This window comes from Podarcis erhardii (genome assembly GCF_964252035.2).
Source record: "Podarcis erhardii genome assembly, chromosome: 2".
NCBI lineage: Eukaryota > Metazoa > Chordata > Lepidosauria > Squamata > Lacertidae > Podarcis > Podarcis erhardii.
The window spans coordinates 108,183,667-108,209,537 of record NC_138498.1 but is presented as its reverse complement, the minus strand read 5'-3'; the positions used below and the strand labels follow the sequence as shown (position 1 = coordinate 108,209,537).

General features: G+C 45.6%; 1 protein-coding gene across 2 annotated transcripts; it reads right to left on the bottom strand.

Moving 5' to 3' along the window:
• Positions 1-591: 591 nt before the first annotated feature.
• LOC309336667 (kyphoscoliosis peptidase-like) lies at positions 592-24,890 on the bottom strand. 2 transcript variants are annotated; one of them, XM_081852803.1, is made up of 15 exons: positions 24,875-24,890; positions 20,880-20,989; positions 19,657-19,701; positions 18,223-18,276; positions 16,752-16,805; positions 15,809-15,871; positions 14,851-14,922; positions 13,839-13,880; positions 11,691-11,747; positions 9,604-9,686; positions 7,023-7,131; positions 5,519-5,636; positions 4,038-4,226; positions 2,965-3,155; positions 592-1,965 (listed from the first exon to the last, which is right to left on the bottom strand). In XM_081852803.1, exons 2-15 carry the CDS (start codon positions 20,968-20,970, stop codon positions 1,067-1,069), a joined length of 2,067 nt encoding a protein of 688 aa, XP_081708929.1. In that variant the 5' UTR covers positions 20,971-20,989; positions 24,875-24,890; the 3' UTR covers positions 592-1,066. The 2 variants fall into 2 exon arrangements, with proteins under 2 accessions (XP_081708929.1, XP_081708928.1); XM_081852802.1 differs by lacking the exon at positions 24,875-24,890 and adding an exon at positions 24,595-24,671.
• Positions 24,891-25,871: the final 981 nt, after the last annotated feature.

The following is a 25,871-nucleotide window of genomic DNA, read 5'->3' as shown; positions in this document are numbered from 1 at the left end:
AACTTGTTAATGTGGCCAAACTTATTTATTATTTATTTAGAACATTTGAAGAAGAGTTTGGATTTGATATCCCAATTTATCACTACCCGAAGGAGTCTCAAAGCGGCTAACATTCTCCTTTCCCTTCCTCCCCCACAACAAACACTCTGTGAGGTGAGTGAGGCTGAGAGGCTTCAGAGAAGTGTGACTAGCTCAAGGTCACCCAGCAGCTGCATGTGGAGGAGCGGGGAAGCGAACCCGGTTCACCGGATTACGAGTCCACCACTCTTAACCACTACACCACACTGGCACACATTTCTTTCTTATTTATGGTATTTATTTATACCCTGGCCTTCTTCCCTGACTGGACTCAAGCTACTTGTACCCTGCTCTTCAATAATAATAAAAAGACTCCCAGAACAGATTACATACAATCAAAACAAGACAGTCACTACACACAGGCTTACAATCTTTTTAAAAAAATAAAAAAACCCAAGGGAAAATGGACAGTGAGGGAATATAAAAATCAAAACTTTGGTGCCAATTTGTAAACAGTTGTTCCCATAATGACCATTGAAATGTAGGTGGGTTCCACGAGGCAAGACACAGTGATAACAGCAAGAAACTTTATTGAACTACATAACTGGGAAATGGGCAAAGCAACCGCTTATATACATTCCTGAAAGCCTGGGCCACTCCCATTCCTGTGATTGGCAGTTTAAACTTCCAAGCTGCGAATCACAACTCAGAGTTCAAGGGCCAATGGCAGAGGCCCAAATCCTGAAATGTTCTGTGATTGGACATCATGTATCAAATCAGAACACAGGAGCTCAGAATCCTTAGCTCAGGCAAACACAGACCACTGAATACATTACAACCATCTGCCACAGTTCAGGGGCAGGAGGTTCCTTGAAACTTGAAACTTCCAGTGAAGCTGATGAAATGAGCCCTGCTTCCTATCTCCCCCACTGAGGCAGCCCCAAAACGACAGTTGAGGGAGGAGGCAGCCTTGTGAAGCTTCCCTGCCAAATCAGAGTCGATGGAGCGATCTGTGGTTCACAACTCTCCCACTGAGTCTGTCTCCAAGCTAGTGACTTTCCACTTTGTACTCCAACAGGGACCAGAAGGTATTACTGCCACCTTTTGCCATTCTCACTGTCACTGTGGAGCCACCTGAGGTGCTGCAGATTCCCTCCCAAAAACCGTCTTCACTCAGCCTCAGTGGGCGAGACTTTCCACATTCGACAGACACCCCGTCTGCACCAGGCAGCTTGAGTTTGAACGTTACATCACGGTTGGCCGGCAGGACCCCGGCGAGAGGTGCCACCAGCTCAAAGGCATCCTCCCAGTTCGTGTAGCTTTGTGGGAAAACCGGCCACGTCACCTTCTTATTTGGGCAGGAGATGAGGTAGCTGAGGGCGCAGTGACTGCTGCCCGGGTCAGATGCTTTCTTGGCCCAGATGTGAAGAGCAAAGGCCCCTGCGTGAGGGAGATGTACCTTCAACTCAACCTTAGTGCCCCAGCGAGTCGTCCAGATGTGACGCCTCCGTACGTCCTCTGGCGTGCGGCTGGTATCCGAGTCCAGGGTGGCAAAGAAGTCCAGGTCACTCGTCCGAGTGAAAGTGACAACACAGCGGCCATCGTCGGTGTGTATGATGGGGCTTTTGGGCAAAGCCTCCAGGATCCCCTTTTCCTCTGATAACCAGCTGGGCCCCACAGGATAGATGAGCGCTTTGGGCAAGCGGAAGCTCTTGTCCACAGTTCGGCATACCAGGGAGTAGTTTAGAACATGGCTGTAGTCCTCCTTGCTCTTGGAAGGTTTGGCGAAGATGTCCAAGCTATGAGTCCCCACCTCCTGAGGATACACTTCCACGGTCATCCCGTTCCTCTGCAGGGTCATGAAGCACTGCTCTTTTGCCCCGTTGAGGTCGCAAAGGAAGAAGGTCGGAGATCGACTCTCAATGGAAACAGTTGCCTTGCCGTTTTCTGTGAAAGAAAAGTGAAAAGTTTCGAATTGTTGTTAATACTTGTTTAAAAGAGAAATGCTCACAAGGGCTGCAGGGGAGAGGAGGGGAGAGTTCTGTTGTGCAAGTGAGAGTTTGTTGTGCTGGTTTATGTTTATTTATTCTGTCATTCAGGAGGTCTTAGCAGAGTTTTATAATAATAATAATATTAATAATTTTTATTCATACCCCGCCCTCTCCAGCCAAGGCCAGGCTCAGGGCGGCTAACAAGCAATAATAAAAACAAGTTGAATGAATACAACTTAAATACAACATTAAAATACAACATTAAAATATTGAAACATTAAAATATTAAAATGCAGCCTCATCACAGGAGGAGAAAGAAAAAAGAAAGAGGGGGGGGGGGGAATCAAACTGGCTCCAAGCCAAAGGCCAGGTGGAACAACTCTGTCTTACAGGCCCTGCGGAAAGAAATCAGATCCTGCAGGGCCCTGGTCTCATGAGGCAGAGCGTTCCATTAGGCCGGAGCCAGAGTTGAAAAGGCCCTAGCTCTGGTTGAAGCTAATCTAACTTCCTTAGGACCCGGGACCACTAGGGTGTTGCTATTTATGGACCTTGAAGCTCTCTGTGGGGCATACCGGGAGAGGCGGTCCCGTAGGTATGAGGGTCCTAGGCTCTGCTGAAATATATATCAATATGTAATGCATAGGGATTGTCCAGATAGACCAGACACAATCCAGCTGCCTCACAATTGTTGCGTGAGGAACCTACGTGGCCCTCCAGCTGTTGTGAGACTCCAGCTCCCATCGGCCCCTGTTAGCATGACCAATCATCAGGGATGATGGGAGTTGTAGTCCAGCGACCTCTGGAGGTTCTCCGATCCACAGGTTCCCTCATCTCTGCTTCATAATAATGCAGTAGCAACTCATGTCATGGGGCACTTCACCTTTGAAAAAACATGAGACGGATTGTCAGCGTAACTGTCAAAAACAACAAGACGGATGCTTCTGATTGGCTTTACCTGTTTCGATGACTGACGTTGCCGTGGATGTGCCTATCAGTCCCACTGAATAAAACGCAGGCTTATACCACACATCGTGTTCAAACTGCTGCAGTGATAATGTCCGTTTCAGGAGCTGCCAGCTGTGGTCTTCTGGGAAGTGATCGTTAATAAACAGAGCCGGATGGGTAAGGAAGTAAAACTCATTGTACCTGCAGAAGGAGAAGGCAGAATTGTGCAGCATTTCATAAAATTGTCTCAGTCATCACCAGAGTCAAACTGGGAAGGTTACCTAAAGCTTAGTGTGGAATAATATCGGCCCAGTTCGTGTGTATAGCCAGGATTTAGATCACGGGGGCAGAACTGAGCTATCTGCGATGCAACTGGTCAGCTAGTTAAGTATTTTGATTTATTTACTTGATGGGGGGTGCAGCTGCTCCCCCTGCCTCCCCTCCCTTGGCTATGCCCATGGCGCAGTTCCGATGTCAGGTTTAGCATGTCAAAAATGAGCCAAAGCCAGCCTCACATTCACACACTGCTGTGAAGAAACTAGATCCTGGTTCAGATAAATCAGTTTGTCTCACCCAAATCCATGCTTAATGTTAACAGCGGTTTGTTTGACAAGCCATGGCTTATCCAGTTAGTTTGTTTAAACCAGCTTTCGTTAACATTGGGCACAGCTGAGGCTTTGCACACTGTGCTAAACCAGCCTTCTCCAATCTGATTCCTTCCAGATGTTGCTGAACTCTACGTCCCATCAACCCCAGCTAGCATGAAGGATGATGGGAATTGTGGTCCAAAACAGCTGGAGGGCACTGGGTTGACAGAGGCTGTTATGTTGCAACAACCTAGCTTCCATTATCCCCAGGATAAGCATAATACTCTAGAACCACTCAAGGAGATAAATGAATGCTTGGTGGAGTTTCCATAATTTTCCCCATCACCATCGGCTTGGTTCTCATTGCAAATGGTCAGCCCTGTGGCCATCAAATCGCAAACAGACAAAATAAAAGCCTTCTAAAAGCAGCAGAAGTAAACTATACCTTCACTGAGTCCCACACTGTCTTCCGGCTTTCTTTTGCCTAACAGCATACCTGAAAGTGAAGCTCTTCTTGCCATCATCCACGCAGCCACTTCCCCACGTACTGTCCAAAAGGTGCCAGCTTCCATCCAGATGGACAGCATTCCAAGCATGATCACTCGCTCCCTTAAAGACTTTTCCTGGTTTGTACCCAGCCCCTTTGGAGTACCCTGACAACGTCTTGCACTGTATCCCTGCAATACTGAGGAGGAAGAAAGGTACTCAGGAATGCCATTTCACTGCTCTTTTGAGCTGGAATTGTCATTCATCCTTTTTGTTCTGTTTTCAGGGAGAAGCCAAACAACATTATTTCAAGCCCAATGCATTTCAGATTGCATTTCATGCATTGACATAGAAGCTGTCGTCAGAAGCAAAATCTGGCAGCCTGAGAATCTCAGCTTACATTCTGAAGACAGACAGACAGGGAAATTTAGCTTAAGCTTTTAAGGTAGCACAGAGGGGCTATAAAACATGCAGGCAGTGATTGGTGAAGGATGCTTGTTAGAGAGGGTGTGAAGTGTAGGCGGGTTCCCACGAGGCAAGACACAGCGATAACAGCAAGAACCTTTATTGAATTAACAGAACTGGACAACAGGAGCAAAGCAACTGCTTATGTACATTTCTGAAGGCCTTGGCCACTCCCACTCCCAACGTGATTGGCTGTCTAAACTTCCAAGCTGCAAATCATAAGTCAGAGTTTAAAGGCCAATGTAAAAAGGTAAAGGACCCCTGACAGTTAAGTCCTGTCGTGAACAACTCTGAGGTTGCGGCGCTCATCTCGCTTTACGGGCCGAGGGAGCCGACGTTTGTCCTCAGGCAGTTTTTCTGGATCATGTGGCCAGCATGACTAAGCCGCTTCTGGGGAAACCAGAGCAGTGCACGGAAATGCCATTTACCTTCCCACCAGAGTGGTACCTATTTATCTACTTGCACTTTGATGTGCTTTCAGACTGCTAGGTCTGCAGGAGCAGGGACCGAGCAATGGGAGCTCACCCAGTCACAGGGATTCGAACCGCTGACCTTCTGATTGGCAAGCCCTCGGCTCTGTGGTTTAGGACACAGTGCCACCCGCGTCCCATGGCAGAGGCCCAGATCCTGAAATGTTCTGTGATTGGATATCATGTATCGAATCAGAACACAGGGGTCAGAATCCTTAGTCCAGACTCAAGCTCAGGCAAACTGAATACATAACAGGGTGCGTACAAGATTTCCAGCACACCTGTGTTTTGGTCCTTCTTTCCATAATGGTGCATTAGAATATAAAATGCAAACTAAGAGAATATGGGCTGAATACCACTGAAAACAAATTAATCATGAATTGATTCCAATGGACCTACCTCCATTACAATGCAAGCCTATATATCAAAATTTGCTTCAGGAGCATTTATAGTTTGGTGCTGGGGTCGGGAAGCCGTGGCTCACCATACCTCCCATCATCCTTGCCTTGTCAAGTAACAACTCTTTGTCATGGAGGCTGGGGCCAATAGGAATTACCTGCACATTTCTTCAAAGAGTCCAGAATATCCAGCGCAAATGCCTTTTCCTGATCGAAGGACATCAGCTGCCTCACAAGACACCTTGTCAAGGTTATGGTAGCCTTCCACATCATATTCTGGAGAAAAAAAGACATTTGTGAAATACCACCCCAAAGCATGAAATGCACAGTGAATAAGGGACTGCAACAGTTTCACTCGGAATGCAAACTTTGAGCAGAAGATCGGAGTGATTGATCAATTAAATGAAAATATTGTTACATGGGACATGGGTGGCGCTGTGGTTTAAACCACTGAGCCTCTTGGGCTTGCCGATTGGAACGTCGGCGGTTCAAATCCCCACAACGGGGAGAGCTCCCATCGCTCTGTCCCAACTCCTGCCAACCTAGCAGTTCGAAAGCATGCCAGTGCAAGTAGATAAATAGGTACTGCTGCGGCAGGAAGGTAAATAGTGTTTCCATGCACTCTGGTTTCCGTCACAGTGTTCCGTTGCACCAGAAGTGGTTTAGTCCTGCTGGCCACATGACCTGGAAAGCTGTCTGTGGACAAACGCCGGCTCCCTCAGCCTGAAAGTGAGATGAGCACCACAACCCCATAGTCGCCTTTGACTGGACTTAACTGTCCAGGGGTCCTTTACCTTTACCTGCTTACCTATTGTTACATGCCACCCCACCTTTAATGCACATTCAAGGCACATTCTTTCCCTCAAATAATTCTGGACACTGTAGAATAGGCCTCACAGTTACAATTCCCAGCAACACTCAACACACCACAGTGCCGAGACTTCTTTGAGGAAAAGAATGTGCTCAGCAGTCAGTTCTAAAGAAAAGCAACAACCAGCAGCACAAAGACTTCCAGCTCCTCTCACAGCATGCCAGCATGACCAGTGCTCAGGAATGATGGGAGTTGTAGTCTAACATTATGGCCACAGGTTCCCCACCCTGTTTCATAGTTTTCTCCCTCCTGTGGGGCATCCACGCATCTATCAGCTGCAAGGCAGGCAGCACTTCCAAAGAAGAAGAGGAGGTTAAGGGGTGATATGATAGCCATGTTCAAATATATAAAAGGATGTCACATAGAGGAGGGAGAAAGGTTGTTTTCTGCTGCTCCAGAGAAGCGGACACGGAGCAATGGATCCAAACTACAAGAAAGAAGATTCCACCTAAACATTAGGAAGAACTTCCTGACAGTAAGAGCTGTTTGACAGTGGAATTTGCTGCCAAGGAGTGTGGTGGAGTCTCCTTCTTTGGAGGTCTTTAAGCAGAGGCTTGACAACCATATGTCAGGAGTGCTCTGATGGTGTTTCCTGCTTGGCAGGGGGTTGGACTCGATGCCCCTTGTGGTCTCTTCCAACTCTATGATTCTATGATTCTATGAAAATCTCACCCCAGTATGGATGGAGATGCAGGGCTAGGGGAAAGCTTTACCTGTGGAATGCCTGTCCGCTGTGATGTTGTCAGAAGCAAAGGGGCACAAGCATACAAAAAGTTGTCACCACCACCTACCTATGTGGCGGCAAATCCACATCCAAATGGCTCGGACTTTCTCCAGGTCACTGTGGGCTTTTTGGAGCAAGGCACTCACCAGGTTTGCCACGCTATTCCTGACGTTTACCTGTTTCACAAAAGGGAATAGATTCAGTAGCTTTTGATATGGGAAAGGGGTACCCAGTTCCATTTTTCTATCGAAGGCAACCACCTGTTTAAATAAAGCCTCGGGTGCAATCCTACATGCACTGACAAGGATGTCAGTCTTTTTTCGTTTCTTTTTTTACATTTCCAGGTCATCCTATTTAATTTGCGCTTTCCAAAATGATAAACAAACTGAAACAGAGCAATCTTTCAAAATCCGCCCTGCTCTGGATGTTGCAGTACAGCTCTCCAGATAGGAATGTCTGCAAAAACGTATGTACATGTAATAAATATGCACGAAGTCAAGGTAATATGTGCATAAGAACACATTGTATTAGGGGAAAGGCTTTGCAAAATTCAGTGCATTAGGAGGAATTTGCATTAGAATGCTGATGAATTTTCCGAGTGGGTGTTGGTCTTTTTGAACTCAGTGGAGCTTACTTCTGAGTAAAACTGCACAGAACTGCACATTAAAAATTGTTCTGAAGAGAGAAGAAGAAGAAGAAGAAGAAGAAGAAGAAGAAGAAGAAGAAGAAGAAGAAGAAGAAGAAGAAGAGTAGTTTGGATTTGATATCCCGCCTTTCACTCCCTTTAAGGAGTCTCCAAGCGGCTAACATTCTCCTTTCCCTTCCTCCCCCACAACAAACACTCTGTGAGGTGAGTGGGGTTGAGAGACTTCAGAGAAGTGTGACTGGCCCAAGGTCACCCAGCAGCTGCATGTGGAGGAGCGGAGACGCGAACCCGGTTCCCCAGATTACGAGACTACCGCTCTTAACCACTACACCACACTGGCACACATAATCTTTTCCAGGGCACACGGGCATCCCATTCCCACAATCTTTCACTGAAATTCAAATCCCCTTTGTGCCGTGCAATTGGTGGTGGTCTTGGATTTGGCAGAAGTGCTGACTTCTACTGGTGGAGAGAGATGCCAGTCTCCATCCACCAGTACAGAGCAACCTGTTCCACCTGTGGGTGGGCGAAACTACAGCCAGCAGGGCATTCTGAGAGCCAGGGCCGTCTTACAGGCACTAGGGGTGCGGGGCACCTGGGCGCCGGGCTCTCAGGGGCACCAGGCCGAGAGTCAGGGGCCTAAGAGTTGAGTCCAGGGAAGAGCCCACACATTGGTCAGAGCGCCTTGGTGGGCTCTTCTGCTGCGGGGGGCTCTGCACCACGAGTTTGGGGGCAACCGAGCCAGTGAGATGCTGAGGCAGCTGGCCGGCCGGCTCTGCCCTCCTGTGCTCCTGGGACTGGGCAACCGGGGGGGCACCAGGCAGATCTTTGCACCCTGGCACCACATATAGACAGCCCTGCTGAGAGCAGGGAGGGTGAGGGGCTGAGGCAACCCAGGATCCAGAGCAGGCCCTACTATTGTCACCGGGCAAAAGTGTGAAATCTGGGGCGGATTGCTTTGCCACCACCACCAATACATATTGATTGTACACCAGTTTAATTGTTATGAGTTCCATCAGAGATTTTTCACATCAGTACTGATAATTGCTTGTTAGCGATTGCTAGCCAGAGTTCTCTGAGGAGAGGGAATGGCTGCTAAACTGTGGTTGTTGACTCTAATCTTATGTGACTTTTGATTTATCTCTTGAATTTTAAAAGCAAAGGAGAAGCCAAGGTAATGCCATCCCCAAATAGCTAAGTATGAAACATTTAAAGCACATCTCTCTGCCTCAAAAAAGAATCCTAGGAACAGTGGTTTGTTACGGGTTCTGGGAATTGCAGCTCTGTGGGGTTATGATAGTCTCCAGGATACTTTGGTGTATTTATATAGTGCATATAAAAGGTAAAACGTAAGGGACCCCTGGACGGTTATGTCCAGTCAAAGGTGACTATGGGATTGCAGCGCTCATCTCGCTTTCAGGCCGAGGGAGCCGGCGTTTGTTCACAGACAGCTTTCCGGGTCATGTGGTCAGTAGGACTAAACCACTTCTAGCACAACGGGACGCCATGACAGAAACCAGAGCGCACAGAAATGCCGTTTGCCTTCCCACCCCAGCGGTACCTGTTTATCTTCTTGCACTGGTATGCTTTCGAACTGCTAGGTCGGCAGGAGCTGGGACAGAGCAACGGGAGCTCACTCCGTCGCGGGGATTTGAACCACCGACCTTCCGATGGGTAAGCCCAAAAGGCTCAGTGGTTTAGACCACAGTGCCACATCTCCATAGTCACTTTTGACTAGACTTAACCATCCAGGGGTCCTTTACCTATGGTGCGTATGCAGTCTACATAAATTGGCGCTCTGTTGTGTCTGTCCATCATGTGGGAAACAGGAGCTGGGTCTTGCAACTCATGATATTTCCCATTGGGAACGGAGGGTTTCCTCCTATCAGGAGAGCACACTTGAAGGCACTCTCAAATTCCAAATCCACATGGAAAAGGATCTCTGCATCCCAGCAAATTCCATACTGGACTATTATTCCACCCTGTAAAAGAGATTGCATACCTTTGATGCATAGGCATCCAGTTCCTTAAACTGTGTCAAGTCGACTGGTATTGTTTTCAGACTGGATTTATCCCACGGGTAATCTAGGAACAAACATGGAAAAGCTCTACCTCTGTTTCAAATCAGAACCAACTCCTCAAATGAAATCCAGTAACAAGGTGTTGAGGGGATTCACCTATCCTGTTACCATTACTGCTTTGCTTAAACATCCATGGAGAAAGGGGGACACCCCAACAGTGCTGGACCAGATAGGATGTTGATCGGTTCTTGCGAAACATTTTTAGAGCATGGCTTTTGTTGGGCCAAAGAAGATAAATCTTGTGATAGGAGTGGCAGTGGCATGGTGCGCACCTCACACTGGAACAGTTGTCACCTCCTCAAAGAATCTCCCTTCACACCAAAACCTCTGTCTTTTAACCCTAGCAGGTAGCATAACAGTGACACAAACAGGACTGCATGAAGTAATGGACAAAATGTACCCACCCACCCACATGCCACATATAATAGAAACGCCATTCCGCTTGCCGGAACCAAACACTGGTGATGAGACAGAATGCTACACCGTACCTGAGGAGAGCAGGCTAACTTAGAGGATGCAGGGCAGGCTTCATTAGCATGTACAGAGATGCCCAATGACATCTCACTCATTCTTCCCATTCCCAAGCATCTGATGCCTGAGGCGGCACCTTGCTCTGTCTAATGGTAGGGTCGGCCTTGGTGGCGAAGGTACAGTGTGGTTAATATTTCCCATGCAAACCTTGTTCCTAGAAGACCTTGAGTGGTTGTGGATGGGCTCAGCTAAGATATATAAGAAGTGTGGGGGAAATTTGGCCCTCCAGAAGCTGCTGAACTACAACTACCATCATTCCATGGCCACTGGACACCCTTTTTGGGGCTGATGGGAACTGTAGTCTAACAACACCTGGCGAGCTAAAGACTCCCCACACCAAATACAGTGGTACCTCGGGTTATGAACAGTCCTGCTTACGAATGCTTCTGGTTACGAACTCCACAAACCCGGAAGTAGGTGTTCCAGGTTGCAAACTTTGCCCCGGGATACGAACAATATCTGCTTCCATGGCCGCAGGAGGCCTATGTAGGGAATGCGCGCCTCGGGTTAAAAACGCTTTGGGTTAAGAACGGACTTCCGGAACGAATTAAGTTCGTAACCTGAGGAACCACTGTATACAGGATCCAGGCCAGCAGGCAAATATAACAAACAACTTATAAAAGGCAAAAGATTTATGCGATCTGAAGAGGAAATTCTTACAGGAAATTCTTACACGTTCAAACTGGAACGTGTCCAGAGGAGGGCAACCAAAATGGTCAAAGGCCTGGAAACGATGCCTTATGAAGAACGGCTAAGGGAGCTGGGCATGTTTAGCCTGGAGAAGAGGAGGTTAAGGGGTGATATGATAGCCATGTTCAAATATATAAAAGGATGTCACCTAGAGGAGGGAGAAAGGTTGCTTTCTGCTGCTCCAGAGAAGCGGACACGGCGCAATGGTTCCAAACAACAAGAAAGAAGATTCCACCTAAACATTAGGAAGAACTTCCTGACAGTAAGAGCTGTTTGACAGTGGAATTTGCTGCCAAGGAGTGTGGTGGAGTCTCCTTCTTTGGAGGTCTTTAAGCAGAGGCTTGACAACCATATGTCAGGAGTGCTCTGATGGTGTTTCCTGCTTGGCAGGGGGTTGGACTCGATGGCCCTTGTGGTCTCTTCCAACTCTAGGATTCTATGATTCTATGATTCTATGAATTAGAAATCAGGAAGAGGAGGTGTTTAATAAAGAATGGGGAAGGTTTATAATTTATTTGAAAAGCTATTGTAAACAATTATGGTACATATATTGGTAGGATTCAGAGAAAACTTGTGTAAAAATTCAAACTATGGATTGAGAAAGGATTTATAAAAATAGAGTTATGAAAGAGATAAGAGGGGGAAATCATTGCATTAAGATCCACAAGGCGGGTGGGAGGGAAGTCAAAATGGATGATATGTTTATGTATTTAATTCATTTGTTTATGTAAACTAGAAAATGCAAAAATAAAATTTATATATATAAATAAAAACAACTTATATTTACCATACAGAACTTGTCCCTTAGACAGCCTTGATCCCTTTTCTCCATCATCCTGAAACCCTGCAAAATGGTTATTGCTGGGATGAGACAATATGTACATTAAAACGTATTTTGCAACATTCATCATTCCTGGCTATTAGTCATGCTGGCCGGGAAACAATGGGAGCCCAACAACATGCATATAGCCACAGATACCACGATATATTGCTCTTAGGTAAAGGTAAAGGGACCCCTGACCATTAGGTCCACTCATGGCTGACTCTGGGGTTGCAGCGCTCATCTCGCTTTACTGGCCGAGGGAGCCGGTGTACAGCTTCCGGGTCATGTGGCCAGCATGACAAAGCCACTTCTGAAGAACCAGAGCAGCGCACAGAAATGCCGTTTACCTTCCCGCCGGAGAGGTACCTATTTATCTACTTGCACTTGACGTGCTTTCGAACTGTTAGGTTGGCAGGAGCAGGGACCGAGCAACGGGAGCTCACCCCGTCGCGGGGATTCAAACCGCCGACCTTCTGATTGGCCAGTCCTAGGCTCTGTTGTTTAACCCACAGCGCCAACCGTTGTCAGTGTAATTTTCATAGCTGCCCATAAAGCAGGGGTCAGCAAGGTTTATCTTGCCTGGGCCGAATCGGTCTGCCAAGATCCCTTCGTGGGCTGTATATCGCGCGTATGTGAGAGCGTACGCCTGTGATTTTCAGCGTCTTTGCATGCGCAGACACAATTTCCAGCATCTGCGTCTCCACAGACATGATTTCCGGCGCCACGGAAGCGAGGCCCCGCACCGCGCTGTGTCGGGTTAGCGCAGTGCGCAAGCGGGCAACTCATTTCGGGGGCGGCTTGTGGGCCAGTCAAACGACCTCTGCAGGCTGCTTCCGGCCCATGGGCCTTAGGTTGCTGACCCCTGCCTTAAAGCAATGATGCAGAAGCTGCTGCCCCCTAGAGGCTGCTAGGTTACTAACTCCCACCAAACCCAGCCAAAATGGGGGAAGGCAGTCTTCCAGTTTGGATGCTCATGAGTTCTAGTGTTAAGGGAGATGGAGGGAAAACACAGCCACCTTTCTTCAAAGGGGACTCGCTCCACCCCTTTGATTCAGTACAATCACTGCTCTGAATTCTGCCTTTAGGGAGTGGGCCATAGCTCGCTGCTGGAGCATCTGCTTTGCAAGCAGAAAGTCCCTGGTTCAAACTCAAACATCTCCTAGAAGGGCTATGAATGTCTCCCACCTGAAGAGCTGGGAGGCTGTTTGCTGGTCAGTATCAACAATACCTGGTCTATATGAACCAATGATCTGACTGAGGGCTCATTTGCATTTCCACTTGTCCCATGGCTGTAAAGCATGGGTCTGAGCGGTCTCCCACTTTTCCATTGCTTTTGAGGCACGGCTCTGAGCAGTTTTCTGTTTGCCCTATCACTTTCCCCAGGAAAACCTGCTCTTTAGTGCTGAATTGGAGCAAACATCAATCTTTAGAAAAGCCTGTTGATGTTTGCGCCAATTCAGTGGTAAAAAATGGGTTTCCCAGGGAAAGTGGCAGGGGGCAAACAGAAGTGTGAACAACCCTCGATATAAAATAGCTGCTATTATTATTATTATTATTATTATTATTATTATTATTATTATTTTATTTTATTTTATTTTGACAAAGAAATAATAATAAATAAATACTAAAATTGTGCACCCCACCACCAAGACCATTCCATTGTAACTATCCAACCTCCCAAAATTTCAACACCTCTTGCGATGGTTTGACCCCTTTCCGTTTTAACAGTCCAAATTCTACAAACACCTTCCATATTTCCTCATAATCATTTCTCCTGCATATTCCCCGTCTTACCTTAATGGCACATGTTAATTTATCACTAATAGCTATATCCCACACCTCTTTATACCATTCTTCCATTTTATATTCTGCTTGCCCCTTCCATCTCCTAGCTACCATAATTCGTGCAGCTGTCAATAAATATGTAAGCAAGTCCTTCATAGCCTGTGAACCTTCTACCCCATCGTAAACTAATAATAATGCTACCTCTGGACTTTTGGTCAGCTTTAACCCAGTGATTTCTGTTATCTCCTTAAACACCCTTTGCCAGAAACATTGTCCATATTTACACCCCCACCACATGTGAACCTAAGTCCCATTTGGAGCCTTTACCTTCATTGTCCTTCCCTGTCCACTCAGGAAATACCTGGATTCCTGCAACACCAGGAGCACACATGCACACAAAGAATTAGTTACAAAAATAAATAAATCCATAGAAACACAAGGTGGAATAATACATTATAGGATTGGGAGTTATTTTGCAATTTAATCTCTATTATTTTTTCAATATTAAGTCCCTTCACTACACAGAGAACAACAAAAACAGATCCCATCAAATACAAAGAAAATGTTCCATATAAAATAAAATTCTCCCATATGTTGAGACTTCCATCGTCCTTAGTATGGGTCCTTCATTTCCTTGTTGACTGCATATTTCTATACTCTTTAACTTAACACAAATTATCCATGATCTTTGTAGCATATTACATTGCAGAAGTTAATCAAAGCATCTCGAAGATTTCGTATGAGAACAATGTTCTGTTAAATATAATCTCAATGAATCCCATTTTTTGTTAAACTGTTGGTTTGTCTTGTTCCTAATTTTTCCTGTCATCTTTCCCAATTCTACATATTCAAGTACTTTCACCTGCCCTCCATTTTAGTTGGTATTTTATCTCTCACCGTTTAGTATTAAGATTCGTGCAGCAGCGGTTGCATACATGAATACATTTCTCAACTCTTTCAGAATAGGGGGGGAGTATTTTGGATGTCCATCTTTGGGTCCTCTGCCTGCCTGTGGTTTTCTATCTTTAAAATGAGATTCTAAGGACATGGAGGCTGCGAACAAGACTCTTGGTTAAGTTCATAGCTCTAGCCAAACCTGTTTAGCACACCTGTGCATGTCTAAAAAGTACATGTCGCTTCTTGCTTCCAGAAGGTTACAGAATATGCAGCACTTACAAATATGTCATCCTCAGTGTTCTTTGATCTGCCACCATCACTACAGCATCCTTCAATTCACATTAAAGCAGCTCAGGTCGGAGGAAGCTGAAACATTTCCCATAAATAATAATAATAATAATAATCTGTTTTCTTATGCATTGTAACATAGAAACGGACCTACCTTTTCTGAAGGAAAACTTCTTTTTGCTCCGTGATGTGCTGTGTCTAGGATGTATTTCCACAGTGATTTGATCTGGAGAAAAACAAACAACGAGAACTTGCAAACAGAGGTATCAAGTCAACTACACAGTAAAAACATGCAAAAGTGGTAGGAAAATGAATGTCCCTCTTGCTGCTTTTAAGGTTGGTGGGCTGGGAAACTTGCTTTGTACCGGATGAAATGGTTTGCTCTTTCTTATGGGTTTTGAAATAATCGAATATTCATTTTTAAGAGGTAGCATGTTAAATCCTCTGGGTTTGGAATGAGGAAGCCCTTGCACAGGCTCCATATCACATATCAAAGGTAACATAAGCAAAGTAAATCCAGATCGCAGAAAAAGTAGCCCTGAAGAAGCAACAGTCAGGAAATGACGTGCCAGAGAATACTGAAAAATCAGAAGCTGAAAATATTCAATGCACACCCTTTAAAAAGGTGTCATGTACTGAGTTGAATAGGATCCAAAATGCAGCAGTCTGATTGGTCCTAGAACAATAGGGTCCAAAATGCAACAGTCCGATTGGTCCTAGAACAATAGGATTCAGAATGCAGCAGTCTGATTGGTCCTAGAACAATGAAGCAGTATGATTGGTCTGCAGGAGCCACCCAATCCAGCTCCAGATGGAAGTGAATCCACAACCTGATTGGCCTACAGGAGAATTTCGGAATTAGCCAATCATGTGTAGCCCATTGTGTAAATAATGTGTAAACTTTGGGGGAAATTTCATTCCTCCTCACCACTATGAGCTGAATAAAGAGCATGAAATCCACTCTCGACTGAGTATATTTCAAAAAGATTTGTTGTTGTTGTTACTACAATTGGGCTTTTCTTTCAAACCAAGCTCCTTAGCAAGATTTCTTCAGCAAGATCACTCTTACAGCCATTGCAGTTAATGTTATCAACATTCACCGGCTCACATACTTTGTTTAGGCTCATAGGTAACACCCAGCAGATGATCCTCATTGTGCGTTTCAGCTGCCTGGCCTGTTTAAAGAACAAAGAGAGCATCTCAGAGACTGAAAAAAAAATTTTTTTTAAAGCATATGTTGCATAATTTATATTATAAAATTTACACACAGTTTCATTACCGCATTTACGCAAATCTAATGCACCATCAAATCTAATGCGCACCCTAATTTTCACAACAAAGTTTGGCCAAAAAAAGGTGTACATTACATTTGAGTAAATACGATATAAATAAATAAAACCATTCAAAGTGGCGTATACCTGAAAAGGAACCCACAAGGGATCTCATCAAATGCTCTGAGCCTAAAGCAGATCCAAATATTCATGAAATCTGAAAGTTAAGTGCGGCCCCAGGGTTAATAGGGCTGGATTTGCAGACTGAAATCTGCATACATAGCTGTCAACTTTTCCCTTTTCTTGCGAGGAATCCTATTTGGAATAAGGGAATTTCCCTTAAAAAAAGGGAAACGTTGACAGCTATGGTGGAAGATGCTCCTTCAGGTTTACTGAACACACGTAGCTGCTTCTACTTGAATCCTTAATGGTGCTCCAAGCGAGGCCTCCCCATAAGATCTCAATAAGTGAGAGGGGACCCCTTATTTATTTATTTATTTAGTACATGCATGTGCCAAATGCACATCTTTCATTCCTCCCGGAACTCGAGGCACCATACATAGGGAATTCCCAGGAAGTCTCCCATCCAGGCCTGACTGGACCCAAACCTGCTTGGCTTCAGCAAAGGTGGCTGCGTCATTCGTCTTCCCACCCTGCCCTGGCATCTGAGGGAAAGGCTCTCTGTAGAGAAACCCAGGTCATCAGACATACACAGCTACAACATGGACAATTTGCCCCAAAAGAAGGCTTTACAGTTGATGGTTAAACAGCAAACCACTCTCACCTGTGATTCTGGGATTCTCACTTATTTCTTGACCCGTTCCTTCTTCGGCTCGAGCTGTTGGAAATATGACCTTCCATGATCAATACCATACCTGAAGCATGCAACCAAGCCCATGTCCATATGTTAGCTCAGAGTACCTCACCAGCCGCAGCACTAAAGTCTGCGGAGGTTATTTTGGGGAAGATCATTTCATATGTTTATCCCACTAAGTCCAGGATGGGGAACCTGCAGCCCTCCAGATGTTGCACTGCAACTGCTATAATCTCTGACCATGCTAGCCAGAACTGATGAGTACTGGACGCCCAACAGCACCTGGAGGGTCACAGGTTCCTCACCCCTGCTCTTTGCTTCCCAAAAATTGTCTGCAAACACCCCCACTGGACATGGAAGAGGAGTGGCCAAGGGAGGCTGCACGACCTTCTATTATTTTTAACTTCCAACAGTGCATACTGGACGCTTCCTGGTAAGGGTGTGAGCCCAATCATAGTCCATATACTTCTTTCACTACTTCCCATTTCCTCCGAGGGAAATTGAGAAAACCATATGCAAGTCAGCCTGCCCACTGCTTATAGTTTAGTTGGTGGTACCTCGGGTTACATACGCTTCATGTTACAGCCTCCGCTAACCCAGAAATATTACCTCGGGTTAGGAACTTTGATTCAGGATGAGAACAGAAATTGTGCTCCGGCGGCGTGGCAGCAGCAGGAGGCCCGGTTAGCTAAAGTGGTGCTTCAGGTTAAAAACAGTTTCAGGTTAAGAACGGACCTCCAGAACGAATTAAGTTACTTAACCCAAGGTACCACTGTATATTCCTGCAGATCCTGCCATCTTCCATTGTATGGACATGGTAAAGGTAAAGGAACCCTGGACAGTTAAGTCCAGTCAAAGGCGACTATGGGGCTGGAGCGCACATCTCGCTTCAGGCCAAGGGAGCCGGCGTTTGTCCACAGACAGCTTTCCAGGTCATGTGGCCAGCAGGACTAAACTGCTTCTGGTGCAACAAGAGACCATGATGGAAGCCAGAGCGCAAGGAAACGCTGTTTACCTTCCCACCACAGTGGTACCTATTTATCTACTTGTACTGACTGCTAGGTTGGCAGGAGCTGGAACAGAACAATGGGAACTCACCTCGTCGCGGGGATTTGAACCACCAACCTTTCAATCGGCAAGCCCAAGAGGCTCGGTGGTTTAGACCACAGCGCCACCTGCATCCCTGGTTGTGGACATGGCCAAGGCAGCATAGACATTGCTGAGACAGGAGTGCAAACAAGCTGGGAACGTGGGTTTGGGAGAGCACAACTTTCTTGGTGACTCTCCTGCCATGGGATGCCCAAAATCTTCCTGACACAGTACACAAGGAGAAAAACTCTCCAGCAAGATCTAGACCGTTACACATGCACAGACATAACAAGGAACTAACTGTGGCATCACGGGGCAAAAGTGGCCAACTAAATTGACACATTTCTCTCACCAGCTAATCTGCGCTGTCTGTTTGATTGCTGCACCACACCTTCTTCTACTTGATCTGTTGGAAAAGTACAATTCATCGTTACTGCTCTGGCTTGTATTGCGTCTGTATTTCTCACATGTGTGCAGGGGGGCAGGGGCAGCGGGCTTTGGGAAAAGGGAAGCTTTTGTTGGGGAAATTGTTAGAATTCCTGCTCCGTGATTGCAGTCATGGGAGTTGTATGATGCTGTATGTTATAACTCCACAGAGTGGGAAGTGACGGAGACAGGATGTTTGTGTTACTGTGTTCCATGAAGTGGGACTGTTGTCCTTTGTTTTTCCTCTTTGCTGTCTGATGCTAGAGAGAGAGGGAGCCATGTTGCAGTGCTCCGTGTGTGTTTATATGTAAATAAAGTAGATTAGCCAAAATGCTGAGTTGCTGAGGTCTGTCACGCAAGCTGTGAAGACTCTGCAGATCCCTAAGTATGCCGGTGTCTGTTGGCATCGGTTGCTGTGATGTTCGGGCTGAATAAAGGTTTTGAAGCTCCCGAACGATCGACCAGGAGGTAGAGAACATGCCAGTCGGGCATGTGTCTCTGCCAGGGTCCTACTCGAGTGTAGGCTGAACTCCTGACAGAAATGACACCTGAATTTGGGAATAACTTATGACTGAACTCCAAAAGGTGGCATGCCCCTAGGGGTCCACCCATTCTGCCACCACCACCACCGGTGGAGAAGCTGTAGCGGCAGCAGCTTCTGGCAAGATCTAGTGAGATCTCGCTGGAACCTGCTGCTGCTTTGCAGCTGCTGCCATGCAACCCAGGTAAGGGAGGCTTTGGTGAAGGTCTTCAGCTGCAAGGCAGTGGGACCAGATAGGCTGAGATCACTCCCTTACTCTTCAGAGATAATTGAGTAAAAACTGGTTCACACAGAGTCTGAGACCTCAGAGGTGTGTGTTCAACTTTTACATCCATCTCCAATATTCCACCCTCTCAGCTGCAACCATTAGATAGAACCTTATACAGTGGTACCTTGGTTTTCGAATGTCTCCGCTGACGAACATTTTGGTTTACAAATGCCGTAAACCCAGACGTAAATGCTTAAGTTTTTGAACATGCCTCGGAAGTCAAACACACCACGCGGCTTCTGCTGGGTGCAAGATCCAGAGGTCTAGCTGTCAACTGTTGAGTTTTCAGTTTTTGAATGTTTCAGAACTCGAACGGTCTTCCGGAACGGATTACGTTAAAAAACCGAGCTACCACTGTACAAGTTAGACCGTAGGCTATTACACCGAGTGTTAACTCTGAGAGTCTATGAACATCTTACATCAAACTTGGTTAACAATCAGTGAATAGAAGTGAAGGCCCAAAGATGCAAGTGGTTCTCCCAGCAGCAGTGTTTACACTGATCCAAAGTATGACAAGAAATAAACGGAATAGGATTTTGATATTCACTCACCAAGGGAGTCAGGCTGCCCTTTATCCTCTTCACTCGTTGCAAAGCCTGAAGAAATATCATTATTACTAAAAGAAACACGGAAAACATGCCTGATGGTCATTAGCTCTCTTCTTCAGGTCTACCTTCTCCTTCTGTCCTAATTCCCTCCCAGAGGAGGGTTGGAAATGATGTTATCTGGATTGGAGTGAATGAAAGGAAGCAATTCCAGAACAAAGGACTGGCATAGGAGCATCACGAGTCCCTTGCTTTGGTTATTCTTGCATAATTTGGCAGCGGTTTTACGAGGAGTGATTCTGAGGCAAAAGGTGTGTTGCAGGTCTGGAAACCAACACACAACCTAAGCACAAATTATATAAATATATAGACAGACAGACAGACGTTTAAGCCTATAACAAATATATATTATCTTGCTAAATGATAAGGTTGTAAGAACATCGTCACTCTGTTTTCATCGGCTGTTTTCCAAGGCAGAGACAGGGTGAGGTTGCTCTGAGAAAACAATGTGGGAATTTTAGTTCTCTGGTGATGGGCAGAAGGGAAGGAAAAGGAATTGGGGAAAGGCAGGTGGAGCAGGCTGGGAAATAAAGGGAGCATTTGGAGGAAATTTTATTTATAGAAATATACATATACATCACTATTCGTAAAAATTATCAGAGTGTTTACAACAATTACACGTAAATCCATACAATGAAGACCATATAAAAAGTTAAAACCAGTCACCAGCTATTATGCATTTTACTCACAGGTGAGCGGGCTCATAGAACTAAAGGTGCAATTCTTGAAATAAATCTTCGTTTCCTCTTGGCTGCCCTTTAGACAGCAACTTCCTCAGAGCAGGACCTGTTTTGTTGTGCAACTCTACACGTTCAGAAGTACCGTATTTTTTGCTCTATAAAACGCACCAGACCACAAGACGCACCTAGTTTTTGGAGGAGGAAAACAAGAAAAAAAATATTCTGAATCTTAGAAGCCAGAACAGCAAGAAGGATCGCTGAGCAGTGAAAGCAGCAATCCCTCTTGCTGTTCTGGCTTCTGTGATAGCTGCGCAGCCTGCATTCGCTCCATAAGATGCACACACATTTCCCCTTACTTTTTAGGAGGGAAAAAGTGAGTCTTATAGAGCAAAAAATACGGTAATTCTCACTGAGTTCACTGAGTAAGATGTGTAAGACTTTCTCCCATGCACGTGGGTTATTAACGCTCAAGTTACACTTCCTACTTACACAAGTAGCAGAGATAGAAGGGCAGCAGCGGGAAGCAGAAGATTGCCAGCAGTATCTGCTGAGTGCGAGATAAACCATCATGAAAGGCCATTCTTTCCTTGGTTGTTCAGCTGAAAGAAATAGCAGTGAAATCCATTTCTTTATCAAAATATTTACAAATTGACAGTTGACATCCTGGCACTGCATACCTGATGATATTAGACTGGCGGAATACAGGTGGAATACAGACGGACAGATAGACATGGTTGTTATCTTCAAATGACATCTGAAGGGCTGCCATGCAGATTTCATGCCAAAATTATGTAATGAGTGGAAATGGCAGGGAAACAGTTTTCGGCTAAGCATCAGGAGAAGTGTCCTAATGGTAATACAGTGGTACTTTGGTTCTCAGATGCCTTGGTTCTCAAACGCCAAAAACCTGGAAGTAAGTGTTCCGGGTTTCAAACATTTTTCGGAAGCCAAACATCCGATGCAGTTGTCGGCTATTGTTTCTGGGGCGCCTGCACCAATCAGAAGCTGCGCCTTAGTTTTCGAACATTTCGAAAGTCAAACGGGCTTCCGGAACGGATTAAGTTTGGCACTTTTGTTTTTGCTATTTATTTTGTGTTTTTGTTTTTGAGGCTTTTTCGGTTAATTTGTTTTTGTGACTGTGTGGAACCCAGTTCAGCTACTGACTGATTGATTGATTGATTGATTGATTGATTGTGTGACTGTGGAAATGGATAAAAAGCCCTCCATCCAAACAATGACTATCGTCAGTGCAGGTAAGAAAAATAATTAAATTAAATTTTTATCATCTACAATACTGTCTTATTTATTGTATAGTACATTGATCATTGCTTTCATTTTATGGATCAGTGGTCTCGTTAGATAGTAAAATTCATGTTAAATTGCTGTCTTGGGGGTTGTTTTTAAAAGTCTGGAACAGATGAATCCATTTTGCATTACTTTCTATGGGAAAGTGCGCCTTGGTTTTGGAACGCTTTGGTTTTGGAATGGACTTCTGGAACGGATTAAGTTTGAGAACCAAGGTGCCACTGTAGCTGTTTGACAGGGGAACAGATGGACTTGGGAAGCGCTCGCTTAGCCATCCTTCACTGGAGGCATCTAAGCAGAAACTGAATCACAATTTGCCAGGGATGCTGTGGTTACATTCTGCCTTCCAGATCTTGCATTGAGCTGGTTTATAAGTATGCCTGGTACTCACAGAGGTATTGCCCCATGCCTGGTTTCCCCCATTTCGCTTCAGCCTGCTTGTTATGTATTCAGTGGTCTGTGCTTTCCTGAGCTTGAGTCTGGACTAAGGAGTTTGAGCTCCTCTGTTCTGATTCAATACATGTTGTCCAATCACAGAACATTTCAGGATTTGGGCCTCTGCCATTGGCCCTTGGACTCTAGAGTCACGATTCGCAGTTTGGAAATGTAGACAGCCAATCACGTTGGGAATGGGAGTGGCACAAGCCTTCAGAAATGTATATAAGCAGTTGCTTTGCCTCTGTTTCCCAGTTATGCAGTTCAAGAAAGGTTCTTTCTGTTATCACTGTGTCTTGCCTCGTGGGAACCCACCTACACTTCACTGCTGGCCAGGACTCACATGCAAACACAATGTCCTGCAGGCTGATCATTAACACAACAGATAGCACACTGAACCTTTCCCCTAGCATGTACAAGTTTTCTCCCTGCGGGGAGACTGGGTCACTTTGGGGATCCCCTCCCTAGGTAAAGCAGATATGACTCGCGATTCCTACCCTGTCTGGTCTGCAGCTGTCCAGCCTCAAGCCAGAAAGGCTCCTCTGATTCTGCTGTGTTCCCTAGGAAAGGTAGACCTGCACTGAGTAAGCCCTGTCAGGCAGCAAGATTGGCACCCGGAAGCCATGGGGGAGGGGATGAGCCTGATAAGAGAGTTTCCCTATCATATCAGGAGACACACAGAACCAAAACTTATTGTTTATTTTTCTTATAAAGGTAAGGTAAGGTAAAGGGATCCCCTGACTATTAGGTCCAGTCGTGGCCGACTCTGGGGTTCATCTCGCTCTATAGGCCAAGGGAGCTGGCATTTGTCCGCAGACAGCTTCCGGGTCATGTGGCCAGCATGACTAAGCTGCTTCTGGCGAACCAGAGCAGCGCACGGAAACGCCGTTTACCTTCCTGCCAGAGCGGTACCTATTTATCTACTTGCACTTTGATGTGCTTTCGAACTGCTAGGTTGGCAGGAGCAGGGACCGAGCAACGGGAGCTCACCCCGTCGCGGGGATTCGAACCGCCGACCATCTGATCGGCAAGCCCAAGAGGCTCAATGGTTTAGACCATAGCGCCACCCGCGTCCCCCCATAATAATGCAGTACCTTATAAAGGTACTGCATTATTATTATTATTATTAAATTATTAAATTAAATCCATAGATGAAGTTCACAACATAAAAATACAATACAAAAAAACACAAGATACATAATAAAAACAAGAACAAAAAAACCCCACAAACCAATAACACCCCCTCCCACAAACACTTTTAAAAGGGGTATAAGGTGTTAATCAGCCAAAGGCCTTGTTGCAGAGGAGTGTTTTTGCCTGGTGCCCAAAGGTGTATGATGAAGGTGCCAGCTAAGCATTCCACAAACAGGGAGCCACTGCAGATAAGGCCCAGTCTTGTGTTGCCACCTTTTGGCCCTCTCATGGCACACAAAGAAGGGCCTCTGATGTTTATTTCAGGGTCCAGGTAGGTTCACATGGCGAGAGATCCTTCACATCTTTGCTTTAGGAAAGAGGAACAAGGAGACTCCCCTCAGCTCAGTTCTAGCAACTGGAACAATAATTCTTGATTATTGTGGTTATAGGTTTTAAAAAAAGGCCACTGTCCTGAAAATGCAGTGGAGCCTATCGTAGCTTTGCAAATCAACCCACAAGTGAGGTGGGAGGGAACTTTGATCTTTCAAATTTCAGTGGTGCCTCTGTGCAAGGTCAAAATCCAGCAGCTCCCTGCCTCACCTTCGGCTCTGCTCAATTTGCTACATCATAGTTGCGAAACCCTGCAGTGTCCCCCTTGGCTTGATGCCCAGTGTGGCAGAACTGGCTGCGCTGCCCTAGATCTGCCTCTGCCACAAGTTACTAGTCCTCAACATTTCATTTGCTCACACTGACCTCCTTTAGGTACCCATGTCCTTGTTTTATATCTATTTATCTAGCTATCTATCTGTCTGTCATCTATCTAGCTAACTATTCAGTGCTTTTTTTCTTTAAAAATGTTTAAGGGTACTCTCATTTTCTTACTCATATTTAAATACTGCTCCTCAATGAGGCCAAACTTAGATTCACAAAATGTTTAGGGGTATGCATACCCCTGCGCCCCCCCAAAAAGCGCGCACGCTCTCTCTCTCTCTCTCTCTCTCTCTCATCATCTATCTATATCTATCTATCTATCATCTATCTATCTATCTATCTATATCTATCTATCTATCTATCTATCTATCTCTATATCTGGAAAAAAAGATAACCTATGTGGTATATTAATTCAGCTTTTAGAATCATAGAATCATAGAGTTGGAAGAGACCACAAGGGCCATCCAGTCCAACCCCCTGCCAAGCAGGAAACACCATCAGAGCACTCCTGACATATGGTTTAAATCCATTGTCTTTTCAGACACAGTCAGGTTTATTAAGGTGAATGAATAGGGCCTGCCAAAAGGGCCCGAGAGCATAAACTCACCGCTGCCCTTACCTGCTTTTCTTGCCATTCCAATCCATCCCTCACCGTTCATTTGTATAAAACCGGAGAGAAGCACTCTGGAGAATTCACTGAACTGTTATTCTGTGACCTGAAAAGTTCCCTCCAGGGGCTGGGCCTGGAATGAGCTTCTGCTTGCTAACTCTCCTAGGATTCCGGTCTGCCAGGCTTACTAGTTCCTGGTAAATAGACACTCCATGGACCAGTCCGTTGCTTCATTTCACAAACCCTGCTTTTTGTAAGAGGCCCAAACAAATCAAGATGCTCTGGTTACCTTTTCGGCATAGATGTCCAGGTAACGAGTCCTCTCCCTTCGAGAAAAAGTTACTCCTGCAGGAAAGACTGTTTGTTTCTCGGTGCACCTTGGAGAAACAGGTAAGTTGTTTCATTTCCTTGTTGGAGAAAGGCTGAACTTTGTCTCTCTCTAACAATGCAAGCAATCATATTATTTATAGAGGTTGCTTAGGGAAAAGATATTTATACAGCCAAGGTGTGTCACCATCACGACAGCATAGCAGTGTGAATTTGGAGAGTAACGGGGAAGTCTGCATTCGTGTAATCAAGGAATAAAGTCCCAAAGGGGAGGAGTGAGGGAGGAACATGGCTTGAACTCAGTCAGGAGGATAGATCACCCAGATGTGGCCTGCGTATTGTCCTACCTGGTGCTTTTTTTCTGGGGGGACGCGAGGGGCATACACATACCCCTAAACATTTTGTGAATCTACGTTTGGCCTCATTGAGGGACAGTATTTCATTTAAAAAAAAAAAAAAAGCACTGGCCCTACCCATGCACGTTCTTTCTGTATTGTTGCCCCATAATTTTTCACAGTTTAGGACAGTGGTTCCCAGAGTGGGCACAGGCTGTGGGATTAACCAGAGGGTGCTAGGAGGCAAGAGAACAGCAGGGGCACTGGGAGTATAACTATCAGAATTTGAAAAGCTGGTATCACTTCATCAAGTTCATCGATTTTACTGAATTAATTGAACTACGGCAAATAGTTTTAACTGGATTTTGAATAAATGTGCAATTGATTGTTGCTGTTTTGAATTTTATTGCGTTGTTATCTTCCTTAGTCGGTCATGCAAACCCCTATTCTGAATACCGTCGTACCTCTGCTTCTAAACACCTTGGAAGTCTAATGTTCTTTTGGAAGCCGAACGTCCAGTGGGGCTTCCACGGCTTCTGAGGCCAGTCAGAAGCCGCTCTTTGGTTTCCGAACATTTCAGAAGTCAAATGGACTTCTGGAACGGACTCCATTCGACTTCTGAAG

Bases quoted from the DNA above. Each gene is read 5' to 3' on its own strand.
- LOC309336667 (XM_081852803.1), bottom strand. From the start codon at position 20,970: ATGGCCTTTCATGATGGTTTATCTCGCACTCAGCAGATACTGCTGGCA. The intron at 13,881-14,850 runs GTAGGTCCGTTT...CTGGTGTTGCAG, and splicing joins GAAGTTTTCCTTCAGAAAAG to GAATCCAGGTATTTCCTGAG. The intron at 11,748-13,838 runs GTAAAGGCTCCA...ACCATTTTGCAG, and splicing joins GACAGGGAAGGACAATGAAG to GGTTTCAGGATGATGGAGAA.